This window comes from Nicotiana sylvestris, chromosome 10 (genome assembly GCF_000393655.2).
Source record: "Nicotiana sylvestris chromosome 10, ASM39365v2, whole genome shotgun sequence".
Taxonomy (NCBI): Eukaryota; Viridiplantae; Streptophyta; class Magnoliopsida; order Solanales; family Solanaceae; genus Nicotiana; species Nicotiana sylvestris.
In genome coordinates, this window is record NC_091066.1 from 92,696,033 (window position 1) to 92,720,550 (window position 24,518).

Consider the following 24,518-nt stretch of genomic DNA (forward strand, 5'->3'; position numbering starts at 1 on the left):
GAGTCTAGGACACAACAAACAACATAACCTGCAGTTAAACTATACGCGTAGAAGAAATGATGAATCCCAACCCACCTCCAATTTACTATACGCGTTTGCATGACACAGGTCGCGTTCGCGTAGAGCAGCCCCCTAGTGCTCCGCATTCCCGATCCAGGTTACGTGGTCGCGTAGAACAAATCCACTCCCAGTTTCCTTTTCGCGATCGCGAGAGTGACTACACGATCGCGAAGCATGGTGCATCAGACACCAGATACAGCAAAGCCTGCAACTTTTTCTAGGTTAAAACCACCCCGAAGCCTACCCCAAAACTCACCCGAGCCCTCGGGGATCCAAACCAAACATGCACACAACCCTAAGAATATCATACGGACTTGTTCGTAAGATCAAATCGCCAAAATAATACCTCGAACTACAAGTTTAGCATCAAAATCAAAGAAAAATCTCAATAACTCTTAAGTTCAAATTTTCACAACCGAGGGTCCGATTCACGTCATATGAAGTCCGTTTCTTTCCAAATTTTACAGGCTCAACTTAAATACCATATAAGACCTGTACCGGGCTCCGAAACTAAAATACGGTCCTGATACCATCAAATTCAAATATTTTTAAATTTTCAGAAACTCTTATAATTTCAATTAAACAATTTTCTTTAAAAATTCATTTCTCGGGCTTGGGACCTCGGAATTCAATTTCGGGCATACACCCAAGTCCCATATTTTCCTACGGACCCTCCGGGACCGTCAAATCATGGGTTTGGGTCCGTTTACCTAAAATGTTGATCGAAGTCAACTTAAATTCAATTTTAAAGGTAAAATTAGCATTTTATCAAATTTTCACATAAAAGCGTTCCAGATATACATCCGGAGTGTGCACGCAAATCGAGATGAGATAAAAGGAGGTTTTTAAGGCCTCGAAACACAGAATTAACTTGTAAATCAAGTAAAAGGTCATCACAATATATATACATATGCACAAATAAAATTAAATTGTTAAGTAACACAAATTAGACCAAGTCTTAAATACTAACGTTAGTTAATTGTAGAATTCATGGCAACTGAAAAATGATACTCCCTGTATAATAGAAGCAGACATAGCATTGATGTGGCATATGAGATGCCCAGATTTCCATAGGCTCAACCAAATTGAATCAAGGTTGTCGGCCATTCATAATTCCATCATCAAAGAAGTTATCCTCTAACTTGATTAGTGCTTCGTGTTGATAACTTGTTAAGAAACTAAGCTCAAAGCAACAATATAAAACAAGAAAATAGATAAGAGATATAGAGAGAAACTGAGGAGAGACTCTTATTTTTTCCATGTATTCAAGTGTGTTACAAAATGACTTATCATCCTCTATTTATAGTACTGCATAGAAGTATACCAAAATAATTCTATAAATATGTCATTAAGCATTTGAGATGATGGATGAAGATCATGGGAGAGATTATGGAGGTATGGGAGTTACAACCATAAATATTAGAGTAGTGGAAGTTACGGAGATAATGAATAATAGTAATGGGTGTTATTCATTTAGGAGATATGGACATCCACCGTAATCTAATGTTTCATAACACCATATTAAACTGATTGTTACAATGACTTATTCATTATTAGTAACAACAGATTTAACAAATACAATTTTGCACTTAAAAGTAACAATACAATCGAAATTGAAAGTTTGAAACCCACAGTCCAAATTTAATACTATCAGCAATGGGATTTTGAACCAATGCCTTAATTCTCCTTCACATCTCATTACCGCGCTTTTCAATATTCAGTTTAACAGTTCACAGGCCACCCCTCCACTCCCTGCATATTTCCCATGATCCAATTTCATTAATGAGCTCTGTCAGCTGCCACCAACTAGAGCAGAAATTCTCAGCTTTTGGACGCAAATTCATCTCTTCCATTGCCTTAGCTGATAGCACATCTAATTTCTCAGACCAGCACCCTATTCAGTTCCTCAATGCACGCACCAACCCCAGAAATATTATTCACTCAAAACCCGAAATTGCGCATGCCCATCTCATAAAGACCCAGAATCTTGAATCCAATGTATATGCTGCAAACTCTTTGCTTGATGCTTACTGTAAATTAAGATTGGACAATGTGGCGAAGCTGCTTGATGAAATGCCTAACCCAAATACATTTTCGTGGAATCTTATGATTTCAAATTCTAATAAAGCGTTATTGTACGAGGATGCTTGGAGGTTATTTTGTAGGATGCACATGTTGGGGTTTGAGATGAATATGTTTACATATGGCAGTGTTCTCTCTGCTTGTGGTGCTTTAACATCTACATTGTGGGGCGAGCAGGTTTATGGGCTTGTGATGAAAAATGGGTTCTTCTCTGATGGATATGTAAGATGTGGGATGATTGAGTTGTTTTCAAAAAGTTGTAGGTTTCGTGATGCTTTAAGGGTGTTTTATGATTGTTTGTGTGATAATGTGGTTTGTTGGAATGCTATTATAGCAGGGGCAATAAAAAATAGGGAGTATTGGGTTGGTTTGGATATTTATAAGCGATTGTGGGGTGGGCTTTTAAAGCCTAACGAATTTACAATTCCTAGTGTATTGAATGCTTGTGTTGCACTCTTGGAACTTCGGTTTGGCAAAACGGTTCATGGAGCGGTGATAAAATGCGGCCTGGAAAAAGATGTTTTCGTGGGGACTGCTATTGTTGATTTTTATGCAAAATGTGGGGTTATGGAGGAAGCATTTAAGGAATTCATGCAGATGCCAGTCAGCAATGTTGTTTCTTGGACTGCCATGCTAAATGGTTTCGTCCAGAATGGTGATCCTCTTTCTGCAGTTGGAATCTTTGCGGAAATGAGGAATAAAGAGGTCGAGATAAACAGCTACACCGTCACTAGTGTGCTTACTGCATGTGCTAATCCTGCTATGGCAAAGGAAGCAATCCAAATCCATTCTTGGATCTATAAAACTGGGCTTTATCAGGATCCAGTTGTGCAAAATTCTTTGATCAATATGTACTCGAAGATAGGGGAAGTTTCCCTATCTGAGGCAGTTTTTGCAGAGGCTGAAAATCTGCAGCACCTAGGTTTATGGTCTAACATGATTTCTGTTCTTGCCCAGAATAGTGATTCTGATAAGGTAATTCATCTATTTCAAAGAATATTTCAGGAGGACCTGAAACCTGATAAGTTCTGTTGTTCTAGTGTCTTGGGAGTTGTAGACTGTCTAGACTTGGGTAGACAGATACATAGCTACACTCTTAAATCGGGGTTAATCTCTAATGTTAATGTGAGCAGCTCTCTTTTCACAATGTACTCGAAATGTGGTAGTATAGGGGAATCATATATCATATTTGAGCTGATTGAGGATAAGGATAATGTCTCATGGGCCTCAATGATTGCTGGTCTTGTAGAACACGGTTTTTCAGATAGAGCTGTTGAATTGTTCAGAGAGATGTCCGTGGAGGACGTCACTCCTGATGAAATGACATTAACTGCTATCCTAAACGCATGTAGTTCTCTTCAGACCGTGAAAACTGGCAAAGAAATTCATGGCTTCATTTTTCGGCACGGTGTTGGTGAGCTCGGCATTGCCAATGGTGCCATTGTGAATATGTATACAAAGTGTAGTGATCTAGTTTCGGCGAGAAGGTTCTTTGATATGTTACCCCTTAAAGATAAGTTTTCTTGTACTTCCATGGTCACCGGGTATGCTCAAAGGGGTTATGTGGAAGATGCGCTTCAGCTATTCAAGCAAATGCTGATGGCTGATTTAGATATTTGTTCCTTTACAATTTCTTCTATTCTTGGGGTTCTTGCTCTTTCTAACAGATCTGGCATTGGCATCCAAGTGCATGCATATTGTATAAAAATGGGATCACAATCAGAAGCATCGACAGGAGGTTCACTGGTTATGATGTACTCAAAAGGTGGAAGTGTTGATGATTGCTGCAAAGCATTTGAAGAAATCTTGGCACCTGATTTGGTGAGCTGGACTGCTATGATTGTAAGCTATGCTCAAAACGGAAAAGGGGATGATGCTTTGCATGTTTATGAGTTAATGAGGAATTCAGGAATCAAGCCTGATTCAGTGACTTTTGTTGGTGTTCTTTCTGCTTGTAGCCATGCTGGTTTGGTTGAAGAAGGGTATTTCTTTCTAACTTCAATGATGAAAGACTACGGAATTGAGCCTGGTTACCGTCATTATGCCTGTATGGTGGATCTTCTCGGTCGCTCTGGTAGATTAACTGAGGCTGAGAGGTTCATAAGTGAGATGCCAATGAAACCTGATGCTTTGGTCTGGGGAACACTACTTGCTGCTTGTAAAGTGCATGGCGACGTTGAGCTAGGAAAACTGGCAGCAAATAAGATTATAGAGCTGGAGCCAAGTGAAGTTGGTGCATATATCTCATTGTCAAATATCTGGGCCAGTGTGGGCCAATGGGAAGAAGTCTTGAAAATAAGGGGTTCAATGCAAGGAACTGGGATAGCGAAGGAGCCCGGATGGAGTTCTTTGTGAAATACATTCAGTACAATAAGTCTTTGCATGTCGCTCTTTACTGGTTAGCATATTTTTGTCAAGGTGGAGAACTTTCAAAGTATCTGGGGGAGCTACCGACACAGAAACAAAATGGATGAAGACTTGTACTGTGAATATCTTTAGAGATATAGCATCATATCTACCAATCTTTGGACCTCTTCTACACGGTGACTCTACCATCCAGTTGGATAATTTACCAAAAATTTGGTCATAGGTTGCCGAACCTTTGGTTTGCCTCTCCTAGAAAGGTTTCCTTGCATCATATGCTGTAGATTAGGAGTTGAAGAAGAGGAAAATGTTTGACCACACTTACCATTGGATATGTGGAGTACTGTAACCGACTCCCACCCAACCCTCCACTTTCCCTTATGTATTCCTGTTTCAATCATGCAAACTCCAGTTCAACCCAATGGCTATCTCATTGGTGTGCAAGAGTGGAAGGTTGCTGCAAAGAGTAATTGCCCTGTCTCTGGCATAGTCCTAGCTATGAGCTTGTCCTAGTGCTGATACACTGATAGACTTTGGTGTTCCAGATGGTCTCTAAACAGCCCCGTTCTCTCCTTTCATCATCTAGCTGCTCACCCCTAAAGTCAAAGCCGAAGAAGAGTCTCCATACAAATGGTGAGACAAGTGCCTCCACCCACCCCCTTCCCTCGTGCAAAGAATGTTATTTTCTCTTTCACATTATGATGTATCTTTCAGTTTCCTTTCTATTTAGTTTAAGATAGTAGTGTATGTTTCATGCTCTGTTCCTTTAATTTTCTTGGTTGCATAGCTTCCCCTGTGATTTATGCCATACCAAGAGATGTATTAACTTCAGGAGAAATTTATGCTCCAGATCACGGAACTGAAGCGATCCTGGACTGGACAATTTACTTTACTCAACTCCAGGTTTCATTGCTTGCCTCTCTACTTCTTTTCAGTTTTATCATGGTTACTTCATTTTTCATTCTGAACAAATATTGGAGCTTATTTTTCCCTAACGGGGATGGATTTGAGGAGCAATGGGCATTTAAATGCAAGATCAATCTTCAATTTCCTTATCTTATCTGGAATCTACCTTCTTATTTCCCAACCTTGCCATTTCTCACACCATTCCTAGCACTAACCGGAAGGTCCAAAACATTCAGTGGACTGTAATAAACCTGCCTTTCTTGCCTCTTTTACTTAGATCACAGATTGATCATTGAAGAAACCACTGAAAGTATGCCTTTACGTCCTCTCCACGGAGTATCCTTCTTTTTTTCCTTTTGTCTTTTCTCCTTCTTTTAGGTGGAGGAATCAAAGTTCGGTTTACCAATTATCAGGGAGGACCCAAAAGAAAACACAAATAATTAAGTTACCCGTGTGCCAGCTCAGAAGCTTGCAAGTATATATTGATTATATCAAATAAAACGTCTGTTTCATTTTGCATTGGTGCTCCAGCACATACATGGAAAGACAACTTCTCAATCACTTCTTTCTCGTTGCAAAGTGAATGAACATAAGGAGATTTAGATTTTAGTTCTGAACAATGTCAAAATTCTTATGATCTATAATTAGATAGTATAATGAATTTTATGGCTTCACTTTTAGTTAAGTATTGAAGGTAACAAGTTTCAGTTAATGAATGGTGTATACCAACTTTTAGGGTCACCTCAATTAATGTGACTTGTTTTTTTTTTCAGATGTCGCTCATTAGTTTCTCTTGAGGACAGTACTGACAGAACTTACAAGAAGAACATTAGGGAATGCCTCTATAAAGATTGTGGTAGTCGTTCTTGTGTACACACAACAACAACAACTACACCTCAATTACAAGCAAGTTGGGGTCTGCTATGGGACGCCTCACAGTCCATGTCACTCCATTAAAGCCCGTCTCAGTCCAGTAACTCTTATGTACGCATAGTAACTAAATTACTACCTCGACACTCAGCTAATGGGCTGTGGAAAGTGCAGGTGTTTCTCAGAAACGTGGATGCCTGCTTTTTGCAGTTCCATCAACAATCAACCAAATACGTCTGTGTCGATTCCCAGTTTCACTTTAGTATAGATACTCCTGTCATCCCATGCACTGTGTTGCTGTACGTATTTCCAGAGAAATTTTTTTATCTACTTTTCTTTATTTGGGTTTTCTACTTATGTCTTCGAGCAATGGGGTTAACTATTGTCTACACAAGCAACCTGGCGTGGATACCCCTTTAGATTTGTGAATTGAAGTTTCATTTGCCTGAACCTTCACATTATTACTTCGGATGCTCAAGAAGAAGGGCCTGTATCACCTTGACTGCAGATTGTCTGATAATATTCCTCATTTCCTATTTAGCAATAGGAAAGAAATAGATGAAACACTTGGAATTGGCAAAGCATTTTCTGTTTATGGAGGGATGGTTAACTGCCTATATAAGCTGGCATCATTATAATATTTCTCCAGATTCGAGAATATCTGTATTATATTTTGATTCTTTTATCTTAGTCAACGACTATTATCTCACAAATTTTTACAACCATTTCCAAAATAACTTGTATATAAACCCGTTATATCCAAATTACTGTCATCTCAGATGATACCAAGACATGATAACAATTGGTATATGGTCTAGAATTGGTTTCACATCTAACTTTCATACAATTTCTCACTTAGGCTAGCTAATATTTGAGCTTGATGTTACAGCTCTAAATAGAGGTAGCAAACAAAACGGGAAAAGACAGGTTAAGACTACCCCACTATACTTTTCCCTCACCCTGTGCTATGTTTTCCTTTTGTTCTTGTAAGCCGTCCCATCCCCTCAGCCTAAACTTCTTTTTCTTCAGATTTAGTGTATTAACTTTTTCTTTTTTTGGCAGAGCATTCAAGCACCTGAGCAGAATTAATATCAAACTGCCAACGAGACTTTGCATCAGAGATTTGTGGATTCGCAGCCTTACATAATAATTTTCGTACTACTGTATCTATTAAGAAGCACGTACTCAAGTATTTGACCTTAGTGGCCAATGAAGTGGGTGTCCGAATGCCACCATTATAAATACATAATCTATTAAGCCAACAGATGTACATATTTCTCTACAACTCTTTCCTTGGACAAGAAAGAGCTCCAAGTACATCATGCACCGCCACTCAGTATGCAACTATAGTGAGAAACGAATACCGTTTTGCTGCTTCTACCCCAACTACAATGCAAAGGAATCAGTAACTGCGCCACTACAGTGGCCAAACAGCACAACGTTCCAGTACCTACTAAAGAACTACACTGAAAATTCTTCAAATTTTGAATTTATTAGGCTACTAAACACTGCTCTCCTACTGGTCATATCACACTACACATGCTAAATCCTTGAGCAGCTACAGGAAAGTAAAGTCTACGAACTAAATAGTAGCCAAGGACAAAAGTTACTCAAACTCCTTTTTCTCTCAAGTACTCTATACACAGAAAGGCATAACAAATGATAAATTTTAAAGTACAATCTTGCAGCTATGGCCAATCTTCACCAAAATCAAATGCAAATTAAACTGCTCTAGTCTCACAAAAGCCAAATCTTTAATATCACAATGTGATAATTGTTAAACAAGCAATAGTTGACCAAGTTCACAAACCGAAGACCAAAATACTAATGAAGTGAAACTATTTTGTGAAGGATAGAGAAACTAGGTGATTAATCTACAGCTTAATGGGATCTGTGTATGTTCATTATGTGATGCCAATGACTTGGAGACTATCTTACAGAGCTGGAACTACGTCCCACTTTGTACTTTTTTAGTCATTTATAATAAACGTACTATAGATGTTTTGGAGCAATTAGAAAGCCCCTAATAGCTTGAAGTCTGCATGTTCACACCTTTTTGGTGTAATATTAGTATTGTGTGCGAGTCGTGATGGGACGATATGATGGATTCTATCAGTTCCCTACACTACTGAACAGGGGACTATGGCTATATTGCACACAAACACTTTTTATGTTCACTTATCAAGAAACAATAGAAGAACAGTTCCACAAGAAGACAACATTTACGATATACCAAATACTAGCTGATTAGATCTAACCATTTTCAACTGTCAAAATTCTGTTTGATAGCTCCAGAAAAGATGGCTTTAGGCTCTATTAAGCAATGACCCAAGTCATTATGCTCTGCATGTCCCATAAAGGAGATCTACGCCTTGCCTCAGAGAGAGTTATCAGTTCACAACATCAGTTAAGGGGTAAAAGATTTCACTGCATCTAAGATTCCACTCTTGATATTCAGATCAACTTCTACCATCCACGCCCCATGCATTTCAGTCATGGCGATATTCTCTCACCAACTCTCACACATGCTGCCCATCAAAGACAAAATCAGATTCTAACCTCAGCAGTAAAAAACAAGGGAAACAGAGAATCGTAAATATACCATTAAACTTGGGTTCAAACAAAGCTTGATTAAAGTTAAAAAAGGCATAAAACAAATTCAGAGAAAACAAAGGAAAAACAGAACTTGGCGTTGTTAAAGAACAATAATAAACCAGGGAGAGTACTTTTTTCGTCAAGCATGGCTTTGAGGAAGCGGTAGAGAATGGTAGGACTAGGCAGCATCATCGCTTCTAATAATGGCTTTCCAAAACTGAGTTATTTTCTTTTTTTCCGTAGATATCTGATAAATCCCCGATGGCCAGCTTACAAAGCCCCATAAATTTTGGACCTTATTTTGGGTTATTTAAAACCTAAAAGATGCATTTAAAGTGATCCTGAGGTGTATCTGGGCATACACGAGGGTGGTGATGTCATTGGGATACATAAGCATGCCTATGGAACTAGTTGGAAGGGATTGGAAGTAGCAAGGTCTAGCCAAGAGTTGGGGGAAAAATGGAAAAGGAAAAATCAAAAAATTAAATCTTGATTAGTCATTGTGGGGAGAACGTGTGCTTTAAATAAGAATAATCCTTTTGGTAGCATACGTTTGTATAATAAGAGATACTTTGATATGATAAATATAAAGTAATCAAAGTTGGCTACCCACTTAAAAGCTTTACACTAAGTAAGGCTCAAAGATTATATAATCATCTTATGCAGTAACTTGCGGAGAGAGAAGCAAAAAATGGGGCATTTTCCCATTTCTTGATTTCTACCCGAAGGTAGCGAAGAGGAAACGCCCATCTCCATTTTTGCAAATAACGAGCAGCTCTAAATGGAGAAGCTTAGAGCTTGCTTGAGATTATTCAAATCAAAAGTGGTAATAATCTCAAGAAGTTTTCAAGAACACTTAAATCTTCTGAAGCTAGAATTTCACTACAACAAGGTAATTTCACCATTCTCTCTTCAATTATAAAGTCCAAATGATATTATTAAGTGTATTTGGGTAGAATGTGATTGAAATTTACTATTAAAGTAAATCCAAAAATGACTTTTCATGATATTAAAGAGTTCAAAAAAGAAGAAGATGAATAGTATTTGTGGTTAATAATTGAGTTAATTAATGACTCTAATAATTTCATTGAGCTGATGTATGCTTTGTAATGGCATTTTGGACCTAAATTATGAGAGCAATCGGGAAGAAAAGTATTGGATGGCTTGATGCAAATTGTGAATCCGGAAATAGGTTATGATGAATTGATTGAACTTAAATTGATGAAATTCAATTGTAAGTGTTGTAGATTGATAATTGTTGAACATATTGGACATGTTGAATGTATCAAGTCCGTTATTGGGAGCGAAATAGAGGTAAGCTAAGACATATCTTACTTTAAGGAGTTATGCTAAAAGTGCATGAAAGTGAGTCTATGATAAAGTCTAAAATGTTTGTATAGTTTTGTATGATCGAGCGAGCTATACATTCGATGTTTGAAATGAAATGGGCTACATATGCTTAAATATCTAGATTGATATGTTGGTTATACTATTTCCTTGAAATAAATGATAGCACCATGATGAGTTTATAACGACTTGACAATCGTCCGTCATGATATTACACATGGCACAGTGATGATGATGATGATCTCAATTGGTTATATTCCTTTTGCGAGGAACAATTGTTGAGTGAATGTTTTATTATTTTTCCGAGGAACAATTGTTGAGTGAACATTCGTCCGTCATGATATTACACATGGCACAATGATGATGATGATCTCAATTGGTTATATTCCTTTTGCGAGGAACAATTGTTGAGTGAATGTTTTACTTCTGCCTAATAGACCCCCTTATCCTTATCCAGAACTCCCTAACCTAAATAAGAAATTGCTAAAATAATGCTTTGACTTAAATTATTGCATTTTATCACATAAAATGCATTTCATTGTTTAAAGCTTTATTAATTGCATTGTCAAAATGTCACGTTATATTTTTACCTTTCTCAAAAAAAAAGGTCATGATATACTATTTTATCCTGTATCCCGGAGTTCCAAAGCCAGTGCTCAAGAATCTTTTCGGGAGGAGTTAATGATACTCAAGGGTATGATTTCATAGAAATTATACTCAGTCTCATTTGTGGGACAACTTACTTGACGTTTCAGATATATTGTAGCATCTGAAGTTGACAGCACGAAACTAGGCGTCTCCTTTATTTTCTACTATACTTTGGTGACCCTGCTTCTTTTATCAGTGGGTGCATCTAGAGATTATATTAACTTTGTATGTCTATAGAGGTCCCAATGACACTGTGCGTCGGTCTAATCATGTAGATGGGCTTTATATTTTTATTTCTCATAATTCATTCCGCACTCATGTACTTTGGCCACATGCCTAATTATGTTTTGAGCTAAAAAGGAGACTTTGAAACTAAATGATTTAAAATGGTTTCTAAATGTTTAAGTTGTAATTAAAACTTTGAAATAATCAAGAAGGGGTCGACAGGTTTATGTGGTTCACTCGGTGTGACTTGATGGCATTGGGTGTCGGCTGCGTTTGTCTTTTTGGGATGTGAAAAACATGGTATCAGAGTGCTAGGTTGGATATGTCCTAGGGTGTGACAGTGTCTAGTAGAGTTCACTCTTATTGGTATGTTGCGCTTCCACACTTATAATTGGGATGCAACATAACATTTAGAAACGTTTTCGCTTTTTTCATTCTTGATCATGCATTAAAGCGTAAAATGAGAATCAAACTCCTATTTTTGTCTCTCTCACAAATGGGTGACAAACGGCATGATTGAAGGGCGCAAGATTCGACACTCAAGCGATGGCACTAGCTACTTGAAGTGTAGTGCATAAGGTAATTGTCACTCTCATATTGGGAATGAAATTAAAGGAAAGAAAGAATGCCCCGGATAAGTTAAAAACACCTGTTAAAATACCAATGGTTTGTTTGAAGGAAGACAGAGTAACGATATAATCAAACGCTGTCAAAGTCAGGACTCATGAAAAAGATATGGTAATGAATAGGGATTCTGATGGTAGTGACATGAAAGTAAGAGCGACAGTGTCATCATGGTGCTATCGTTTAGATTGAGGCAATAGTATAACCAACATAACAATATGGATATCTAAGCACACGATAGCCCATTCATTTCAAACATGGAATGCATAGCTCGTTCTTTACAAAACTATACAAACAGTTTAGACAATTTCATAGACTCACTTTCATGTATTTTTTGCAAAACTCCTTAAAGGAAGGTACATCTTAACTTACCTTTATTTCGCTCCCAATAATGGTCTCGATACGTCCAATACATTCAACAATTATCAATCTACAATATTTACAATTGAACTTCATCCATTCAAGTTCAAACAAATTATCATAACCCATTTTTGGACTCACAATCGGTATCAAGGCATCCAATACCCTTCTTCTCAATTACTCCCATAATTTAGGTCCAAAATGTCATTACAAAGCATATGTTAACTCAATAGAATTATTTAGAGTCATTAATTAACTCAATTTAATACCCCAAGTTACTATTCATCTTCTTCTTCCTTCAACTCTTTAACGTCAAGAAAATCTATTTTTTGTTTACTTTAATACCAAGTTCCAATCATATTTTTCATACACAAATACTATATAACATCAGTTGAACTTCATAATTAAAGAGAGTGGTGAAATTACTATGTCATGGTAAAACGATGGCTTCGGAAAATTTAGGTGTTCTTGGAAATTTCTTGATATTGTACCGGTTATGATTTGAAAAATCTCTGTGAACGCAAGCTCTAAACTTCTCCACTTAGAGATGCTCGTTATTCACAAAAATGGATACCGCGTTAATCTTTAATTACCTAAACTCTGTTAATCTTTACCGCGTTTTTTATTTTATGAAAAAAAACTGAATTTTGACCTACCCACCCTGTGCCACCTAAGAACTCACCTCTCTGCCCCATTTTTTCTTTGCCACGCCATGGCCCATCTGGTTTCCACCCTTAGCTCTAACATAAGGAGTCTATATTTATTTTGCATGCGTATTTTCCAGCACAAACATGAAAACTCATCTACTGAAACACTTGTTTCTCAAGCTTGTAAAATGATCAAACATGCATTTCTACGAAACCACTATAGAGGACGACAACAACGAGATTCCCATTGCTTACATAACTAGTACCTAAAAGAGAAAAGTTCTCTCTGTCCGGGTAAAAACATACCAACAGCACAACACGTGGGATGGCCAAGAAAATTTGTTATAGTAAAATGAAAATTGGTAACAGTGTGAGAACGCACGGGAGAAAAATCTATTATTGATATTCCGTTTAATTATAATACAATGAACCCTATTTATACAATACACATCATACTCCTATTCTATGTGGGACTAGGACTAATTCATATTTATGTACATAACTATCTAACACTCCCCTCAAGCCGATGCATACAAATCGTATGTATCGAACTTGTTACATATATAACTAATACGAGGACTAGTAAGGGACTTGGTGAAAATATCTGCAAGTTGATCATTCGACTTCACAAACTTTGTAGCAATATCTCCTGAGAGTATCTTTTCTCTGACGAAGTGACGGTCAATCTCAATGTGTTTAGTTCTCTCATGGAACACCGGATTTGATGCAATATGAATGGCAGCTTGATTATCACATACAAGTTCCAACTTGCTGACCTCACCAAATTTCAACTCATTAAACAAATATTTTTATCCAAACTAGCTCACATGTTGCCACAGCCATTGCTCGATATTCTGCTTCTGCACTAGAACGAGCAACCACATTCTGTTTCTTACTCTTTTAAGACACCAAATTACCTCCTACTAAAATACATATTCAGGCATAGAACGTCTATCAAAATATGATCTTGCCCGGTCAGCATCTGAGTACCCAACAAATTGCTCATGGCCTCGATCTTCAAATAATAATCCCAGCATCTGAGTACCCAACAAATTGCTCATGGCCAAATAATAATCCCTTGCCTGGAGCTGATTTTATATATCGAAGAATGCAGGAACTGACTTACCACACTCACAAGAAAGGAAATGTCATGTCTAGTCACTGTGAGGTAATTTAATTTACCAACCAGCCGCATATATCTTGCAGGATTGCTAAGAGAGTCCCCCTGTCCTGGTAGAAGTTTAGAATTTGGATCCATAGGAGTGTCAACAAGTCTACAGCCAATCATTCTTGTCTCCTCAAGAATGTCTAAGGCATACTTCCGTTGTGAGATTACAATAACTGAGCTAGACTGAGCGACCTCAATATCTAGAAAATACTTTAATCTGCCCAGATCCTTAGTCTGAAAGTGCTAAAAGAGATGTTGCTTCAACTTAGTAATATCATCCTAATCATTGCCAGTAATAACAATATCATCAACATAAACCATCAGATAATTTGAAGCAAAATGCCGATAAAACACAAAGTGATTAGCTTCACTACGAGTCATGACAAACTCTTGAATAATTGTGCTGAACTTACCAAACCAGGCTCGAAAAGACTGATTTAGACCATAGAGGGACCGGCGCAACCGACATATAAGGCCACTAGACTTCCCATGAGCAACAAAAACAGGTGGTTGCTCCATATAAACCTTATCCTCAAGGTCACCGTGAAGAAAAACATTCTTAATGTCCAACTGATAGAGCGGCCAATGGTGAACAACATCCATGGATAGAAAAAGGCGGACTAATGCTATATTAGCCATGGGAGAGAAAGTATCACTGTAATCGAGCCCAAAAATCTGAGTATACCCTTTGGCAACAAGACGAGCCTTAAGTCGATCAACCTAGCCATCTGGACCAACTTTAACTACATACACCCAACGACAGCTAACAGTCGATTTACTCGAAAGAAGTGGAACAAGCTCCCAAGTACCACTCGTATGTAAAGTAGACATCTTGCCAATCATAGCTTGTCGCCACCTTGGATGAGACAGTGCTTCACTTGTAGACTTAGGGACGGAAATAGAGGACAAAAATAATACAAATGCACAATAGGGTGATGACAGACGATGGTAACTTAAACCGACATAATGGGGATTAGTATTAAGTGAGATCGTATACCTTTCCGTAGTGCAATCGGTTGACTAAGAGGAGACAAGTGCAGTATTAGCAGGGTCAGGTGCAAGACGTGAATCAGCTAGCCATATGCTGGGCGTGAACGACGATAATAAGTTAAGAGTGGTGGAGTTGTAGAAGGTTGAACTGGACTAGGTGGTGGAGCTGCAACTGGAGCTGTAGCTCGTGAAGCTGGAGTTATAGAGGAAGATGAATGAGAGATAGTAACTGAATCTCCAAAAAATGGAACTGGTAGCACCTCAGAAATATCTAAGTCATTACCTGGACTTGTAAAGTATGATTGGGTTTCAAAAAATGCAACATCAGCATACATAAGATACCGGTGGAGGTCAGGAGAATAGCATCGATATCCCTTTTGCATTCTCGAGTAACCCAAAAATACGCACTTAAGAACACGAGGAGCAAACTTATCTTTTCCTGGAATAAGATCATGAACAAAACACGTGCTCCCAAAGACACGGGGTGGAAGAGAGAACAAAGGTAAGTGGGAAAATAGGATAAAGAATGGAACTTGATTCTGGATAGCTGAAGATGGCATACGATTAATAAGATAGCAAGATTAAGAACTGCATCCCTAAAAATGCAAGGGGACATGAGATTGTATGAGTAGGGTACAAGCATTTTCAATAAGATGTATAGGGAAATGGGGAAGATAAATACTTTAGGGCATTATCACTACGAAATGTGTGGATAGAAACCCCAAACTGATTTTGGATTTCAATGTAGAAGGTCTAGAAAATAGAAAACAACTCAGATCGATTTTTCATCAAAAATATCCAACTGCACGTGGAATAATCATCAATAAAACTGACAAAGTAGCGGAATCCCAAGGTAGAACTGACCCGACTAGGACCCCAAACATCTGAATAGACTAAAGTAAAAGGTAGTTCTGCTCGATTATCAAGACGCCAAGGGAAATAGGAGTGAGTATGCTTACCGAGCTGACATGACTCACACTCTAGAGTGGACAAGTGAGATAAATCAGGTACCATTTTCTGAAGTTTTTAGAAACTTGAATGTCCCAACCATTTATGTAATAAATCTGGTGAATCATTAACATGACAAGTTATTGAAGGAAGACAAGATGTGAGACCATGTGATTTTGCAAGGATAAGGTAATAAAGTCCATTTGATTCACGCCCGGTACCAATGATCCGCCCTGTAGTGCGTTCCCGCATAAAAACAAGGTCATCAACAAATAAACCAGAGCATTTAAGTGATTTAGCTAAGCGACTACCGGCTATGAGATTAAAAGGACTACCGGGAACATAAAGAACTTAATCTAAAGGTAAGGAAAGAAGTGGACTTGCATGACCTATTCCAGTTGCCATGGTGGTTTTTGGCCATTTTGACTGTTGGGAAAGATTGAGAACATGAAAGAGTAGTGAAAAGCAATTTGTTACTAGAAATATGATCAGATACACCTGAATCAATGACCCAAGACTCAAAGGCTGAAGATTGGGAGACACAAGTCACGCTACTATCTGTTTGTACAGCGGAAGCTATCCCTAAAGATGTTTGTTTACATGCTTTGTACTGAAGGAACTCAATATAATTTGGTAAAGAAACCATCTAAATTGGATTCTAATATGAATGCCATTATAATATGAATGCCATTATAATGTTTGCGCCGGAATAATCACTGTTCACGTCAAAAAAATATAAAAGTGGTCGGAATTTGATTTAAATTGGATGGGTAGGCTCGAAATTGCGAGGAGAACAGGCTCTCCTGAAGAAGTTTTGCCAAAATCTGGCCGGAAACAACCTCAAGCCCCGGCGCATGGACGTCGGAACTTCGCTAGAGAAATTCTTCTGCCGCGCGTGAGCGTGTGAATCCTTTTCTGTCGGAGATTTTTTAAAAGTTTGGCCGCCGAGCCCTAATCTACTTCCTAGTAGTGTTGGTTTTTGCACAACACTGATGGATACTATTGTTCTTGCGGACAAACCTGTTTTTGCCGGATAAAGGGCTTCCGATTGAGATTTCTCTTCCTAGAGTCGCTGGAATTTATGCACAGCGATAAACTTCTCACGGTTGCTCTGGTACCATGTGAGAACACACAGGAGAAAAATCTATTATTGATATTTTGTTTAATTACAATACAATGAACCTTATTTATACAATACATATCATATTCCTATTCTATGTGGGACTAGGACTAATTCATATTATATACATAACTATCTAACAATCGGTATAGGGATCAAGCAGTTTTTTCAACCTTTTTGATGCACAACTGGGCTTAGGTCCTTAGTGGTACAATATCTATAGAAGCATCGATGTACTCCTTGCTAAGACCTTTGTCAAAGTCCTTACATCAACAGGGGAAAATCATGAGCCACATCAGATAAAACAAACAATTGTCATCAGTTTTTTTTTTGTAGTCAGACGAGAAATGTCTTTTACTCTGATCACTTCCTCCATATATGTATGATATTTTCATTACAAGCCCCGGGGTGGGGGGAGGGACATCCATAACATTTCGGGAAGTAAATCCTGAAAATGGTCTGAAACTCATCATGAGATTCTCTACAACATGTAATTATAGAAAAGAACTTGATATTGTTTCAAAATTTTCGGTCTTCTTTTTACAGTATCTAACTATAGACCACAAATTTATTTATTTGTTTGAAACTTTCGTCAAATTTCCAACAAATCTACATAAGAAGCCGGGCTTGGATTCTCCTTTCTATCAGCTTACACTTGCAAATATACGGTTTCTTTTAGCTGAGTTTATTATTATTTTGGATGCTGAAGAAGAAAGAACAATGCTGTAAAATTACCTGATCTAAGAGTGCTGAGAGGTGTAACCAGGAGATGTCCCATGGAGAGACTTGGGAAACATCATTGGATAATTAAGCATTGAATCAACATGATTGAGTTAGCCAAGAAGCATTGAGGCTAAACCCACTCTCTCTTCAAAGGTCCGCTGTTTTCAGCTACTGTCACAGGCTTTCGCCATCATGTTTTTGCACCACTGTCTTCTTCATGAGACTACAGCTATATCGCTCTTGTAAGATGGATTTGAAACAGCATAGCTTCAATCATGTTTTGCTACTTCTCACAAATCGTGACTCAATATTACCTTAGTTTGATTGCCATCAATGCTCAAGTGACTAGTGGTAGAATATTTTCTGTGTACAGAAGAAAGAAGCAAAAATACTTAGAACAACTAGCTCTAGACTTCTGAGTTGTGGGCAAGCTCTCTTGTCATTGCAAGTAGTCTCAATCCAAGAAGTTCGTTTACATGTCAAATTTATAGTTCATTCAGCTTTAATTGATCTTCTGAATAAAACGTAATCTTAATCCAGTTGATTAGAGTTTCATTTGTTCGTGCATTTTTTTCTTTTAGGTGATCTATCAGCAGGCTGGTGAGTGCAATTGCTTCTTGATTCTCTGGGGAAAGGGCTGAACATAACCTGTGTTCTTATATTTCTTCATTTTGAGCATTCTTACTTTGCATCTGGAGAAAAAGTAAAATGTCCCCGATTTGCAAAATGCATGTTCATGTGGTATTCTGTCTCATGCATTTCCATTTCTCCTCCCTCAAGCCAAATATAAGAGAAAAGTAAGTTTCTTTCATTTTATCCTCCATCTTCCAATCCATTGTTGCATGCGGAATATGCTAGGTGGTGTTTTGAAAATAATCCGGAGAGGTTTCTGAAGGTTTTCTGGAAGAATTAATTACACTAAAATGTGTTTAGATAGCTTAACTTTTTGTAGTGACTTTCCAGAAAAAGAATTTATAAAACTGTCTCAGAGCAAAGTTTATTCAAGTAATGTTATAAAAACAATTTGCAGCTGAAACCGGTCAAACACACACAATCATTTCACCTGCCAGATTATCTCCGAAACAAGTCCCCTTTTATTTTTCATATATTCAACTTTCAACAAGAATAACCATTTGACTGGATAGCTAGTTGAATCACTTAACTTTTACCATCTTGGCTTAAATATTTATACATTATAAATACAATTATTAGAGTTGTTGTATCCAGGCAAAAGACTTTTGAGTGGGTCATTGTTATGTGTACTCCAGTAAATGAGAAAAGTAATTACTTGAATAGGACGAACCTGCACGGATAATTTCTTCAAAACCTTTTTGTCTCTTATCCCGTCGTATAAAAGCTCATAGGCATAATAGGTTATGTGATTCTTCTTCAGCAAGTCTTCCACAACGATCTTGGGAGCTGCCACATCCTTTTTATCTGCTTCAAAAATTGTGTGGACCACATCAGGTACAACACCCTTCTGCACCATGAGATGAATGATACCAACTGCTTCGAGCAACCTGTTCTTCACGCATAGGCAATTGATCACTCGCCCTACTGTTTCTTTTGATGGAAGAAACTCTTTCGTCATGTTGTCAAGCAAAAACTTGTACCCCAATTCGCTGTTGTCTGCCTTGCAGAAACCATCTATCATACAACGGTAGGTGTAATTGTCAGGAGAACAGCCACATTCACTCATCTCAAGAAATAGCTTCTCTGCTATGTCCATTTTCAGCTTTTTAGCAAATGCACTAATCAAAATATTGTACGTTGCAGTAGTATGAGAGCAATTATATTGTGTTTTCATTCTTCTGAATAGCTCATAGGCTCCTTCCAAATCCTCATTCTCACAAAACCCATTTATCAAAGTGCCAAAAGTCACTGTATCAGGAATAAGACCCTTGCTTTGAATATCCTCAAGTAAGTCTAAAGCTTTCATAAACTTTCTTGATTTACAAAGGCTCTCAATGAGAATATTATATGTGATTATGTTTGGGACACACCCCTTTTCCACCATGACTTTGAAGGTTTCCATCACATCATAAGAAGTTTTAAGCTTGCAAAGTCCATCCAACATTGTGTTATACGTTATCACATCTGGAACAACGTCATGATCCCACATGGTATTTAGAATCTCGATTGCATCAGCCAATTTCGACTGTTTGCAATAACCATCAATCAAGGTATTGAAGGTAAAAATATCAGGAAGGGTCCCTTTGGCCACGGCAACATTCAGGATATTACTAGCATCAGATACACAGCCCATCTTGCACAAACCCTTTATGATCAGATTATAAGTCCATGTATCAGGCCTGCAACCATTCTCAGGCATTTCAGTCATCAACTTCAACGCTTCTAATATAAGTCCCTGCTGACACATTCCCTTAATTAAGGTATTATATAGGATTACATTACACTTCATACCTTTACCTGCGGCTTCATTAAATAAACTCTTGGCTCTGTTAAAGTCACCATCCTGACATAATCCATAAATAAGGGAGCAGAAAGTAAACTCATCAGGAACAAAACCTTTAAAAACTGCATTATTAAGAATTCTGTCTGCTTTCTGTATCATACCCAATTTGCAATATGCACCAATGATTGTGTTATAGGTGAATGCATCAGGCTCAAACCCACTGTTCACCATTTTATGCAAATAAGACTCAGCTTCAGCAACCTTTGAGTGCTTGCATAAACCACATATAAGAGTGTTATAAGTGACTACATCAGCATTTAAACCTTCTTTGTTCAAAGTCTCTAACATCCTAGCAGCTTCATTTAGTTGGCCTCTCTCAGAAAGACCTTGCATCAAGACATTACATGTAAAAAGATTTGGAAACACTCCTCTTTTCATAATCTTATTAAGAAGCCTTTCACTTTCTTGGACATCCCCCTTCTTACAAAGCATACATATAAGCTTATTAAACGTAGTAACATCAGGAGTTATTCCGAGCCTAAGCATTTCATCGAACAATTCGCAAGCCTCAACTCGACAATTCACTTCATAAAATCCACCAACTACTGTACAGTAAGCAACTGCATTAAATTTGCATCCTTGATCGGGCATGTTATTCAAAAGCCTCAAAGCAACATGAGGCCGGTTCGTCCTACAAAACGACTTTATTCTAATAGTAAAGGTATATACATCAGGAGAAATCCCCTTTTCCAGCATTCTCATATAAACCTTATGAGATTGTTTAAAAAACCCATGTTCAACCAATACATTCATGATCGTGTTATACGAATGAACAGACGGCTGACAATTGAAAAACTCCATCTTCTCAAACACGTCAACCGCCTCTTGAACTTTCCCTTTCTTCCCATAACTTCTAATAGCAGTAATGTACACCCCTTCTAACATCTTATTATCAATCTTCTGCCTCGCTTTTTCGATGACGCCTTCCATTTCATTGAACTCCCCATAACAACCAAGCTTTTCGACCATACATTTATAGGTAGACAAATTATGGTTAAACCCATCTTCCTTTTTCACTGAATTGAATATTTCTAGTGCCCTTAATGGGTTCTTTTGACATTTTAATACAGCAGCCACATGTTTAGGAAGCACAGCAGCACTCATTCGTATAATATCTGTAAATCAATCCAAGGAAATCAATCCAGGGCGGCTCTAGGGTAAGGCACCCAAATAGTTATTGATAAAATATTTTAAATTCTAATATTTATTTGAATTTGGTAGATTAGGATTGAATCAGGATAAAGCTTCTCTCTCACTAAATTAAATAATATATTTATCTTCTCATCAATTTTATTTTTCTTTTTTTCTTTCTTTTTTCATATTTTTAACTATTTTACTTTCTAATTTAAAATCGAATTCTCTAAATTAGCTATTCCTTTTTGTCACATTTGATAGACCCTCATATTAATAATCAAGTTCTTTTGTATCTCGTTTTTTTAAACTAAGAAATCCTAGAGACAATTATCGTAAGGTTCAAAACACGATCGATAATGGGCTCAATCCTTTTACCATTTTCATTTAATGCTATATTATTTTATAGGGAGTTCAATACCATATGATTTACACCTAACCCACATATTATATATTGTTCTCTCACCATTTTTTTGCCTCAATATTATATGGATATTATGAAAAAAATTCAGGGTCTTTTAATATATTTTAGTTTTAAGCCAGCAGTTCCGTTGAGCCGCCCTCATTAATGATCAACAATTATTTATAGACTACTGCCCATGAACGTGTTATTCAACAGCTTCATTCACATTTGATAACTAAATAACACATTCATTGATTGTTGTCTTATCTTAATTGAAACTCTATAAATTTTGATTGAGAATTGTAAGGGATGGACATGTGGCTCGATTAGGAGACTAGTAAAGCTTTAATTTAGTTCCCCAAAATATTTTAATAATGGATTTCATGATTATATTTCAAATTAGACAATATTAAAGTTTGCAAAAAAAAAATACAATAAACCATGGACAAAAAAACGAAAGACTATCTACTCTTTAACACTAAAAATATTAGAACTTTGAATTAAATTACTTAGATCTTCATATTAGTAAATATATTTTTTACAACAAAATCAAAGGTAACAAATTGAAAATACATGTCTTATGGAAGAACAAGATTACCTGAAAGTGTTGTAGGATTTTGCAGTTAAAACTTCTTATTCTTTTGAAGAGGAAAAAAACTGATTTTTGAAGCCGTTAAGCTGACTGGGAGTTAGTTCGGCAAAGGTGGCGGCTGAGTGGAGAAGCAGGTGAGGAAGAATCGGGTTTAGTTTCAATGATGTCTACGACTGTAGTTTGAGCACATTGTATGTATTTCTCTATCTAGTTTAGAGTTTAATTTTGAAGAAGAGGAGATACAAGAGGCTGACGGCCAAAAGAAATTGTAGTGTATGTTGGGACTTTTCCTTTGTCTTTTTATCGTATCTCCGGTTTCTAACAAGTTGTGAGTCATGTTGTGAAAAATATTATGGGTATTATGAGTTGGTTGTGCGAAGGATCCTCTATGTCTTCCCGAAAAGGTTTCAAAAGGTTGACATAGAAGATTGGATGAATCTTCGACCAGGCTAGGGTATCCACCTGGTATGCAACTTTCCCAGGGGCCAATGTACTTTTGCAATAGGCGAGGATGATGGACCCCTGCAAATAAGTATCACTTTGGAATTTCCACCATCACTTTGTCTCCTGCTTGACAATGCCAATAGACTCATTTGTGATGATTGCATTATAATAGGTGTTATTTGTCTAAGGAACATGAAGAATTTAAATTAGCAGTGGAGCAAAAGTTAGTGTATGATAGAATTATCACAACAATGCATGAGGACAAAGGTAGATTATTCTTCTTATATGGTCATGAGGAACTGGGAATACATTTATTTGGAGGACTTTGTTTTCAACCATAAGATCTAAAGGAGACATTGTGCTAACAGTTGCGTCAAGCGGGATTGCATCTCTTTTGTTACCAGGAAGTCGAACATCTCATTCGAGATTTGCAATCCCACTCAATGTAACTGAAGATTCAATATGTAATATAAAATAAAGTACTCCTCTATCAAAATTGATTGTCAAGACAAAGTTAATATTTGGGATGAAGCACCAATAATGCATAGATATTGTTTTGAAGCTCTAGATAGAACTCTAAGAGATACTCTTAGATATAAAGATGCATCCAATTTGGATCGACCATTTGGAGGAAAACGGTTGTTCTTGGTGGTGACTTCAAAAAAATACTTCCAGTCATTCCAAAAGGTACTAGGCAAGATATTTAATGCTATCCTTAGTTCTTCATATTTGTGGAATCACTATCATGTCCTAAAGCTAACAAAAAATATTAGGCTGGAAGAAAGTAATGTGGATTCACATTTGAATGATCTAAGACAATTTTCTGATAGGAATTTAGCAATTGGTGATGGTATGATTGGAAATTCCGTTGATGGTATTGAAAATGCCAATAGACTCATTTGTGATGAATTGCATTATATTAGGTGTTATTTGTCTAAGGAACATGAAGAATTTAAATTAGCAGTGGAGCAAAAGTTAGTGTATGACAAAATTATCACAACAATGCATGAGGACAAAGGTGGATTATTCTTCTTATATGGTCATGAGGAACTGGGAATACATTTATTTGGAGGACTTTGTTTTCAACCATAAGATCTAAAGGAGACATTGTGTTAACAGTTGCGTCCAGCGGAACTGCATCTCTTTTGTTATCAGGAGGTCGAACAGCTCATTTGAGATTTGCAATCCCACTCAATGTAACTGAAGATTCAATATGTAATATAAAATAAAGTACTCCTCTATCAAAATTGATTGTCAAGACAAAGTTAATATTTGGGATGAAGCACCAATAATGCATAGATATTGTTTTGAAGCTCTAGATAGAACTCTAAGAGATACTCTTAGATATAAAGATGCATCCAATTTGGATCGACCATTTGGAGGAAAACGGTTGTTCTTGGTGGTGACTTCAAAAAAATACTTCCAGTCATTCCAAAAGGTACTAGGCAAGATATTTAATGCTATCCTTAGTTCTTCATATTTGTGGAATCACTATCATGTCCTAAAGCTAACAAAAAATATTAGGCTGGAAGAAAGTAATGTGGATTCACATTTGAATGATCTAAGACAATTTTCTGATAGGAATTTAGCAATTGGTGATGGTATGATTGGAAATTCCGTTGATGGTATTGAAAATGCCAATAGACTCATTTGTGATGAATTGCATTATATTAGGTGTTATTTGTCTAAGGAACATGAAGAATTTAAATTAGCAGTGGAGCAAAAGTTAGTGTATGACAAAATTATCACAACAATGCATGAGGACAAAGGTGGATTATTCTTCTTATATGGTCAT

General features: G+C 37.1%; 2 protein-coding genes across 4 annotated transcripts; one reads left to right on the forward strand and one right to left on the reverse strand.

Annotated features, from left to right (window-relative positions):
- The first annotated feature begins 1,570 nt into the window (after positions 1–1,570).
- On the forward strand, positions 1,571–6,900 carry LOC104245028 (pentatricopeptide repeat-containing protein At1g74600, chloroplastic). Of its 3 annotated transcripts, none has more exons than XM_009800581.2 (3): positions 1,571–5,139; positions 5,294–5,409; positions 6,186–6,900. In XM_009800581.2, the coding sequence occupies exon 1, from the start codon at positions 1,843–1,845 to the stop codon at positions 4,495–4,497; it is 2,655 nt and encodes an 884-aa protein (XP_009798883.1). In that variant the 5' UTR covers positions 1,571–1,842; the 3' UTR covers positions 4,498–5,139; positions 5,294–5,409; positions 6,186–6,900. The 3 variants fall into 3 exon arrangements, with proteins under 3 accessions (XP_009798883.1, XP_009798882.1, XP_009798881.1); XM_009800580.2 differs by having other exon boundaries at positions 5,357–5,409; XM_009800579.2 differs by having other exon boundaries at positions 1,571–5,409.
- A 1,531-nt stretch (positions 6,901–8,431) lies between these two features.
- Positions 8,432–21,336, reverse strand: LOC104245026 (putative pentatricopeptide repeat-containing protein At1g74580). The gene is made up of 3 exons (XM_009800574.2): positions 18,981–21,336; positions 17,690–18,040; positions 8,432–8,810 (listed from the first exon to the last, which is right to left on the reverse strand). Exons 1-2 carry the CDS (start codon positions 21,255–21,257, stop codon positions 18,023–18,025), a joined length of 2,295 nt encoding a protein of 764 aa, XP_009798876.1. The 5' UTR covers positions 21,258–21,336; the 3' UTR covers positions 8,432–8,810; positions 17,690–18,022.
- Between the last annotated feature and the right edge of the window lie 3,182 nt (positions 21,337–24,518).

What these genes read in the sequence shown, in the direction of transcription:
- LOC104245028 (XM_009800579.2), top strand. Translation starts at nt 1,843, where the DNA reads ATGAGCTCTGTCAGCTGCCACCAACTAGAGCAGAAATTCTCAGCTTTT.
- LOC104245026 (XM_009800574.2), bottom strand. Translation starts at nt 21,257, where the DNA reads ATGAGTGCTGCTGTGCTTCCTAAACATGTGGCTGCTGTATTAAAATGT.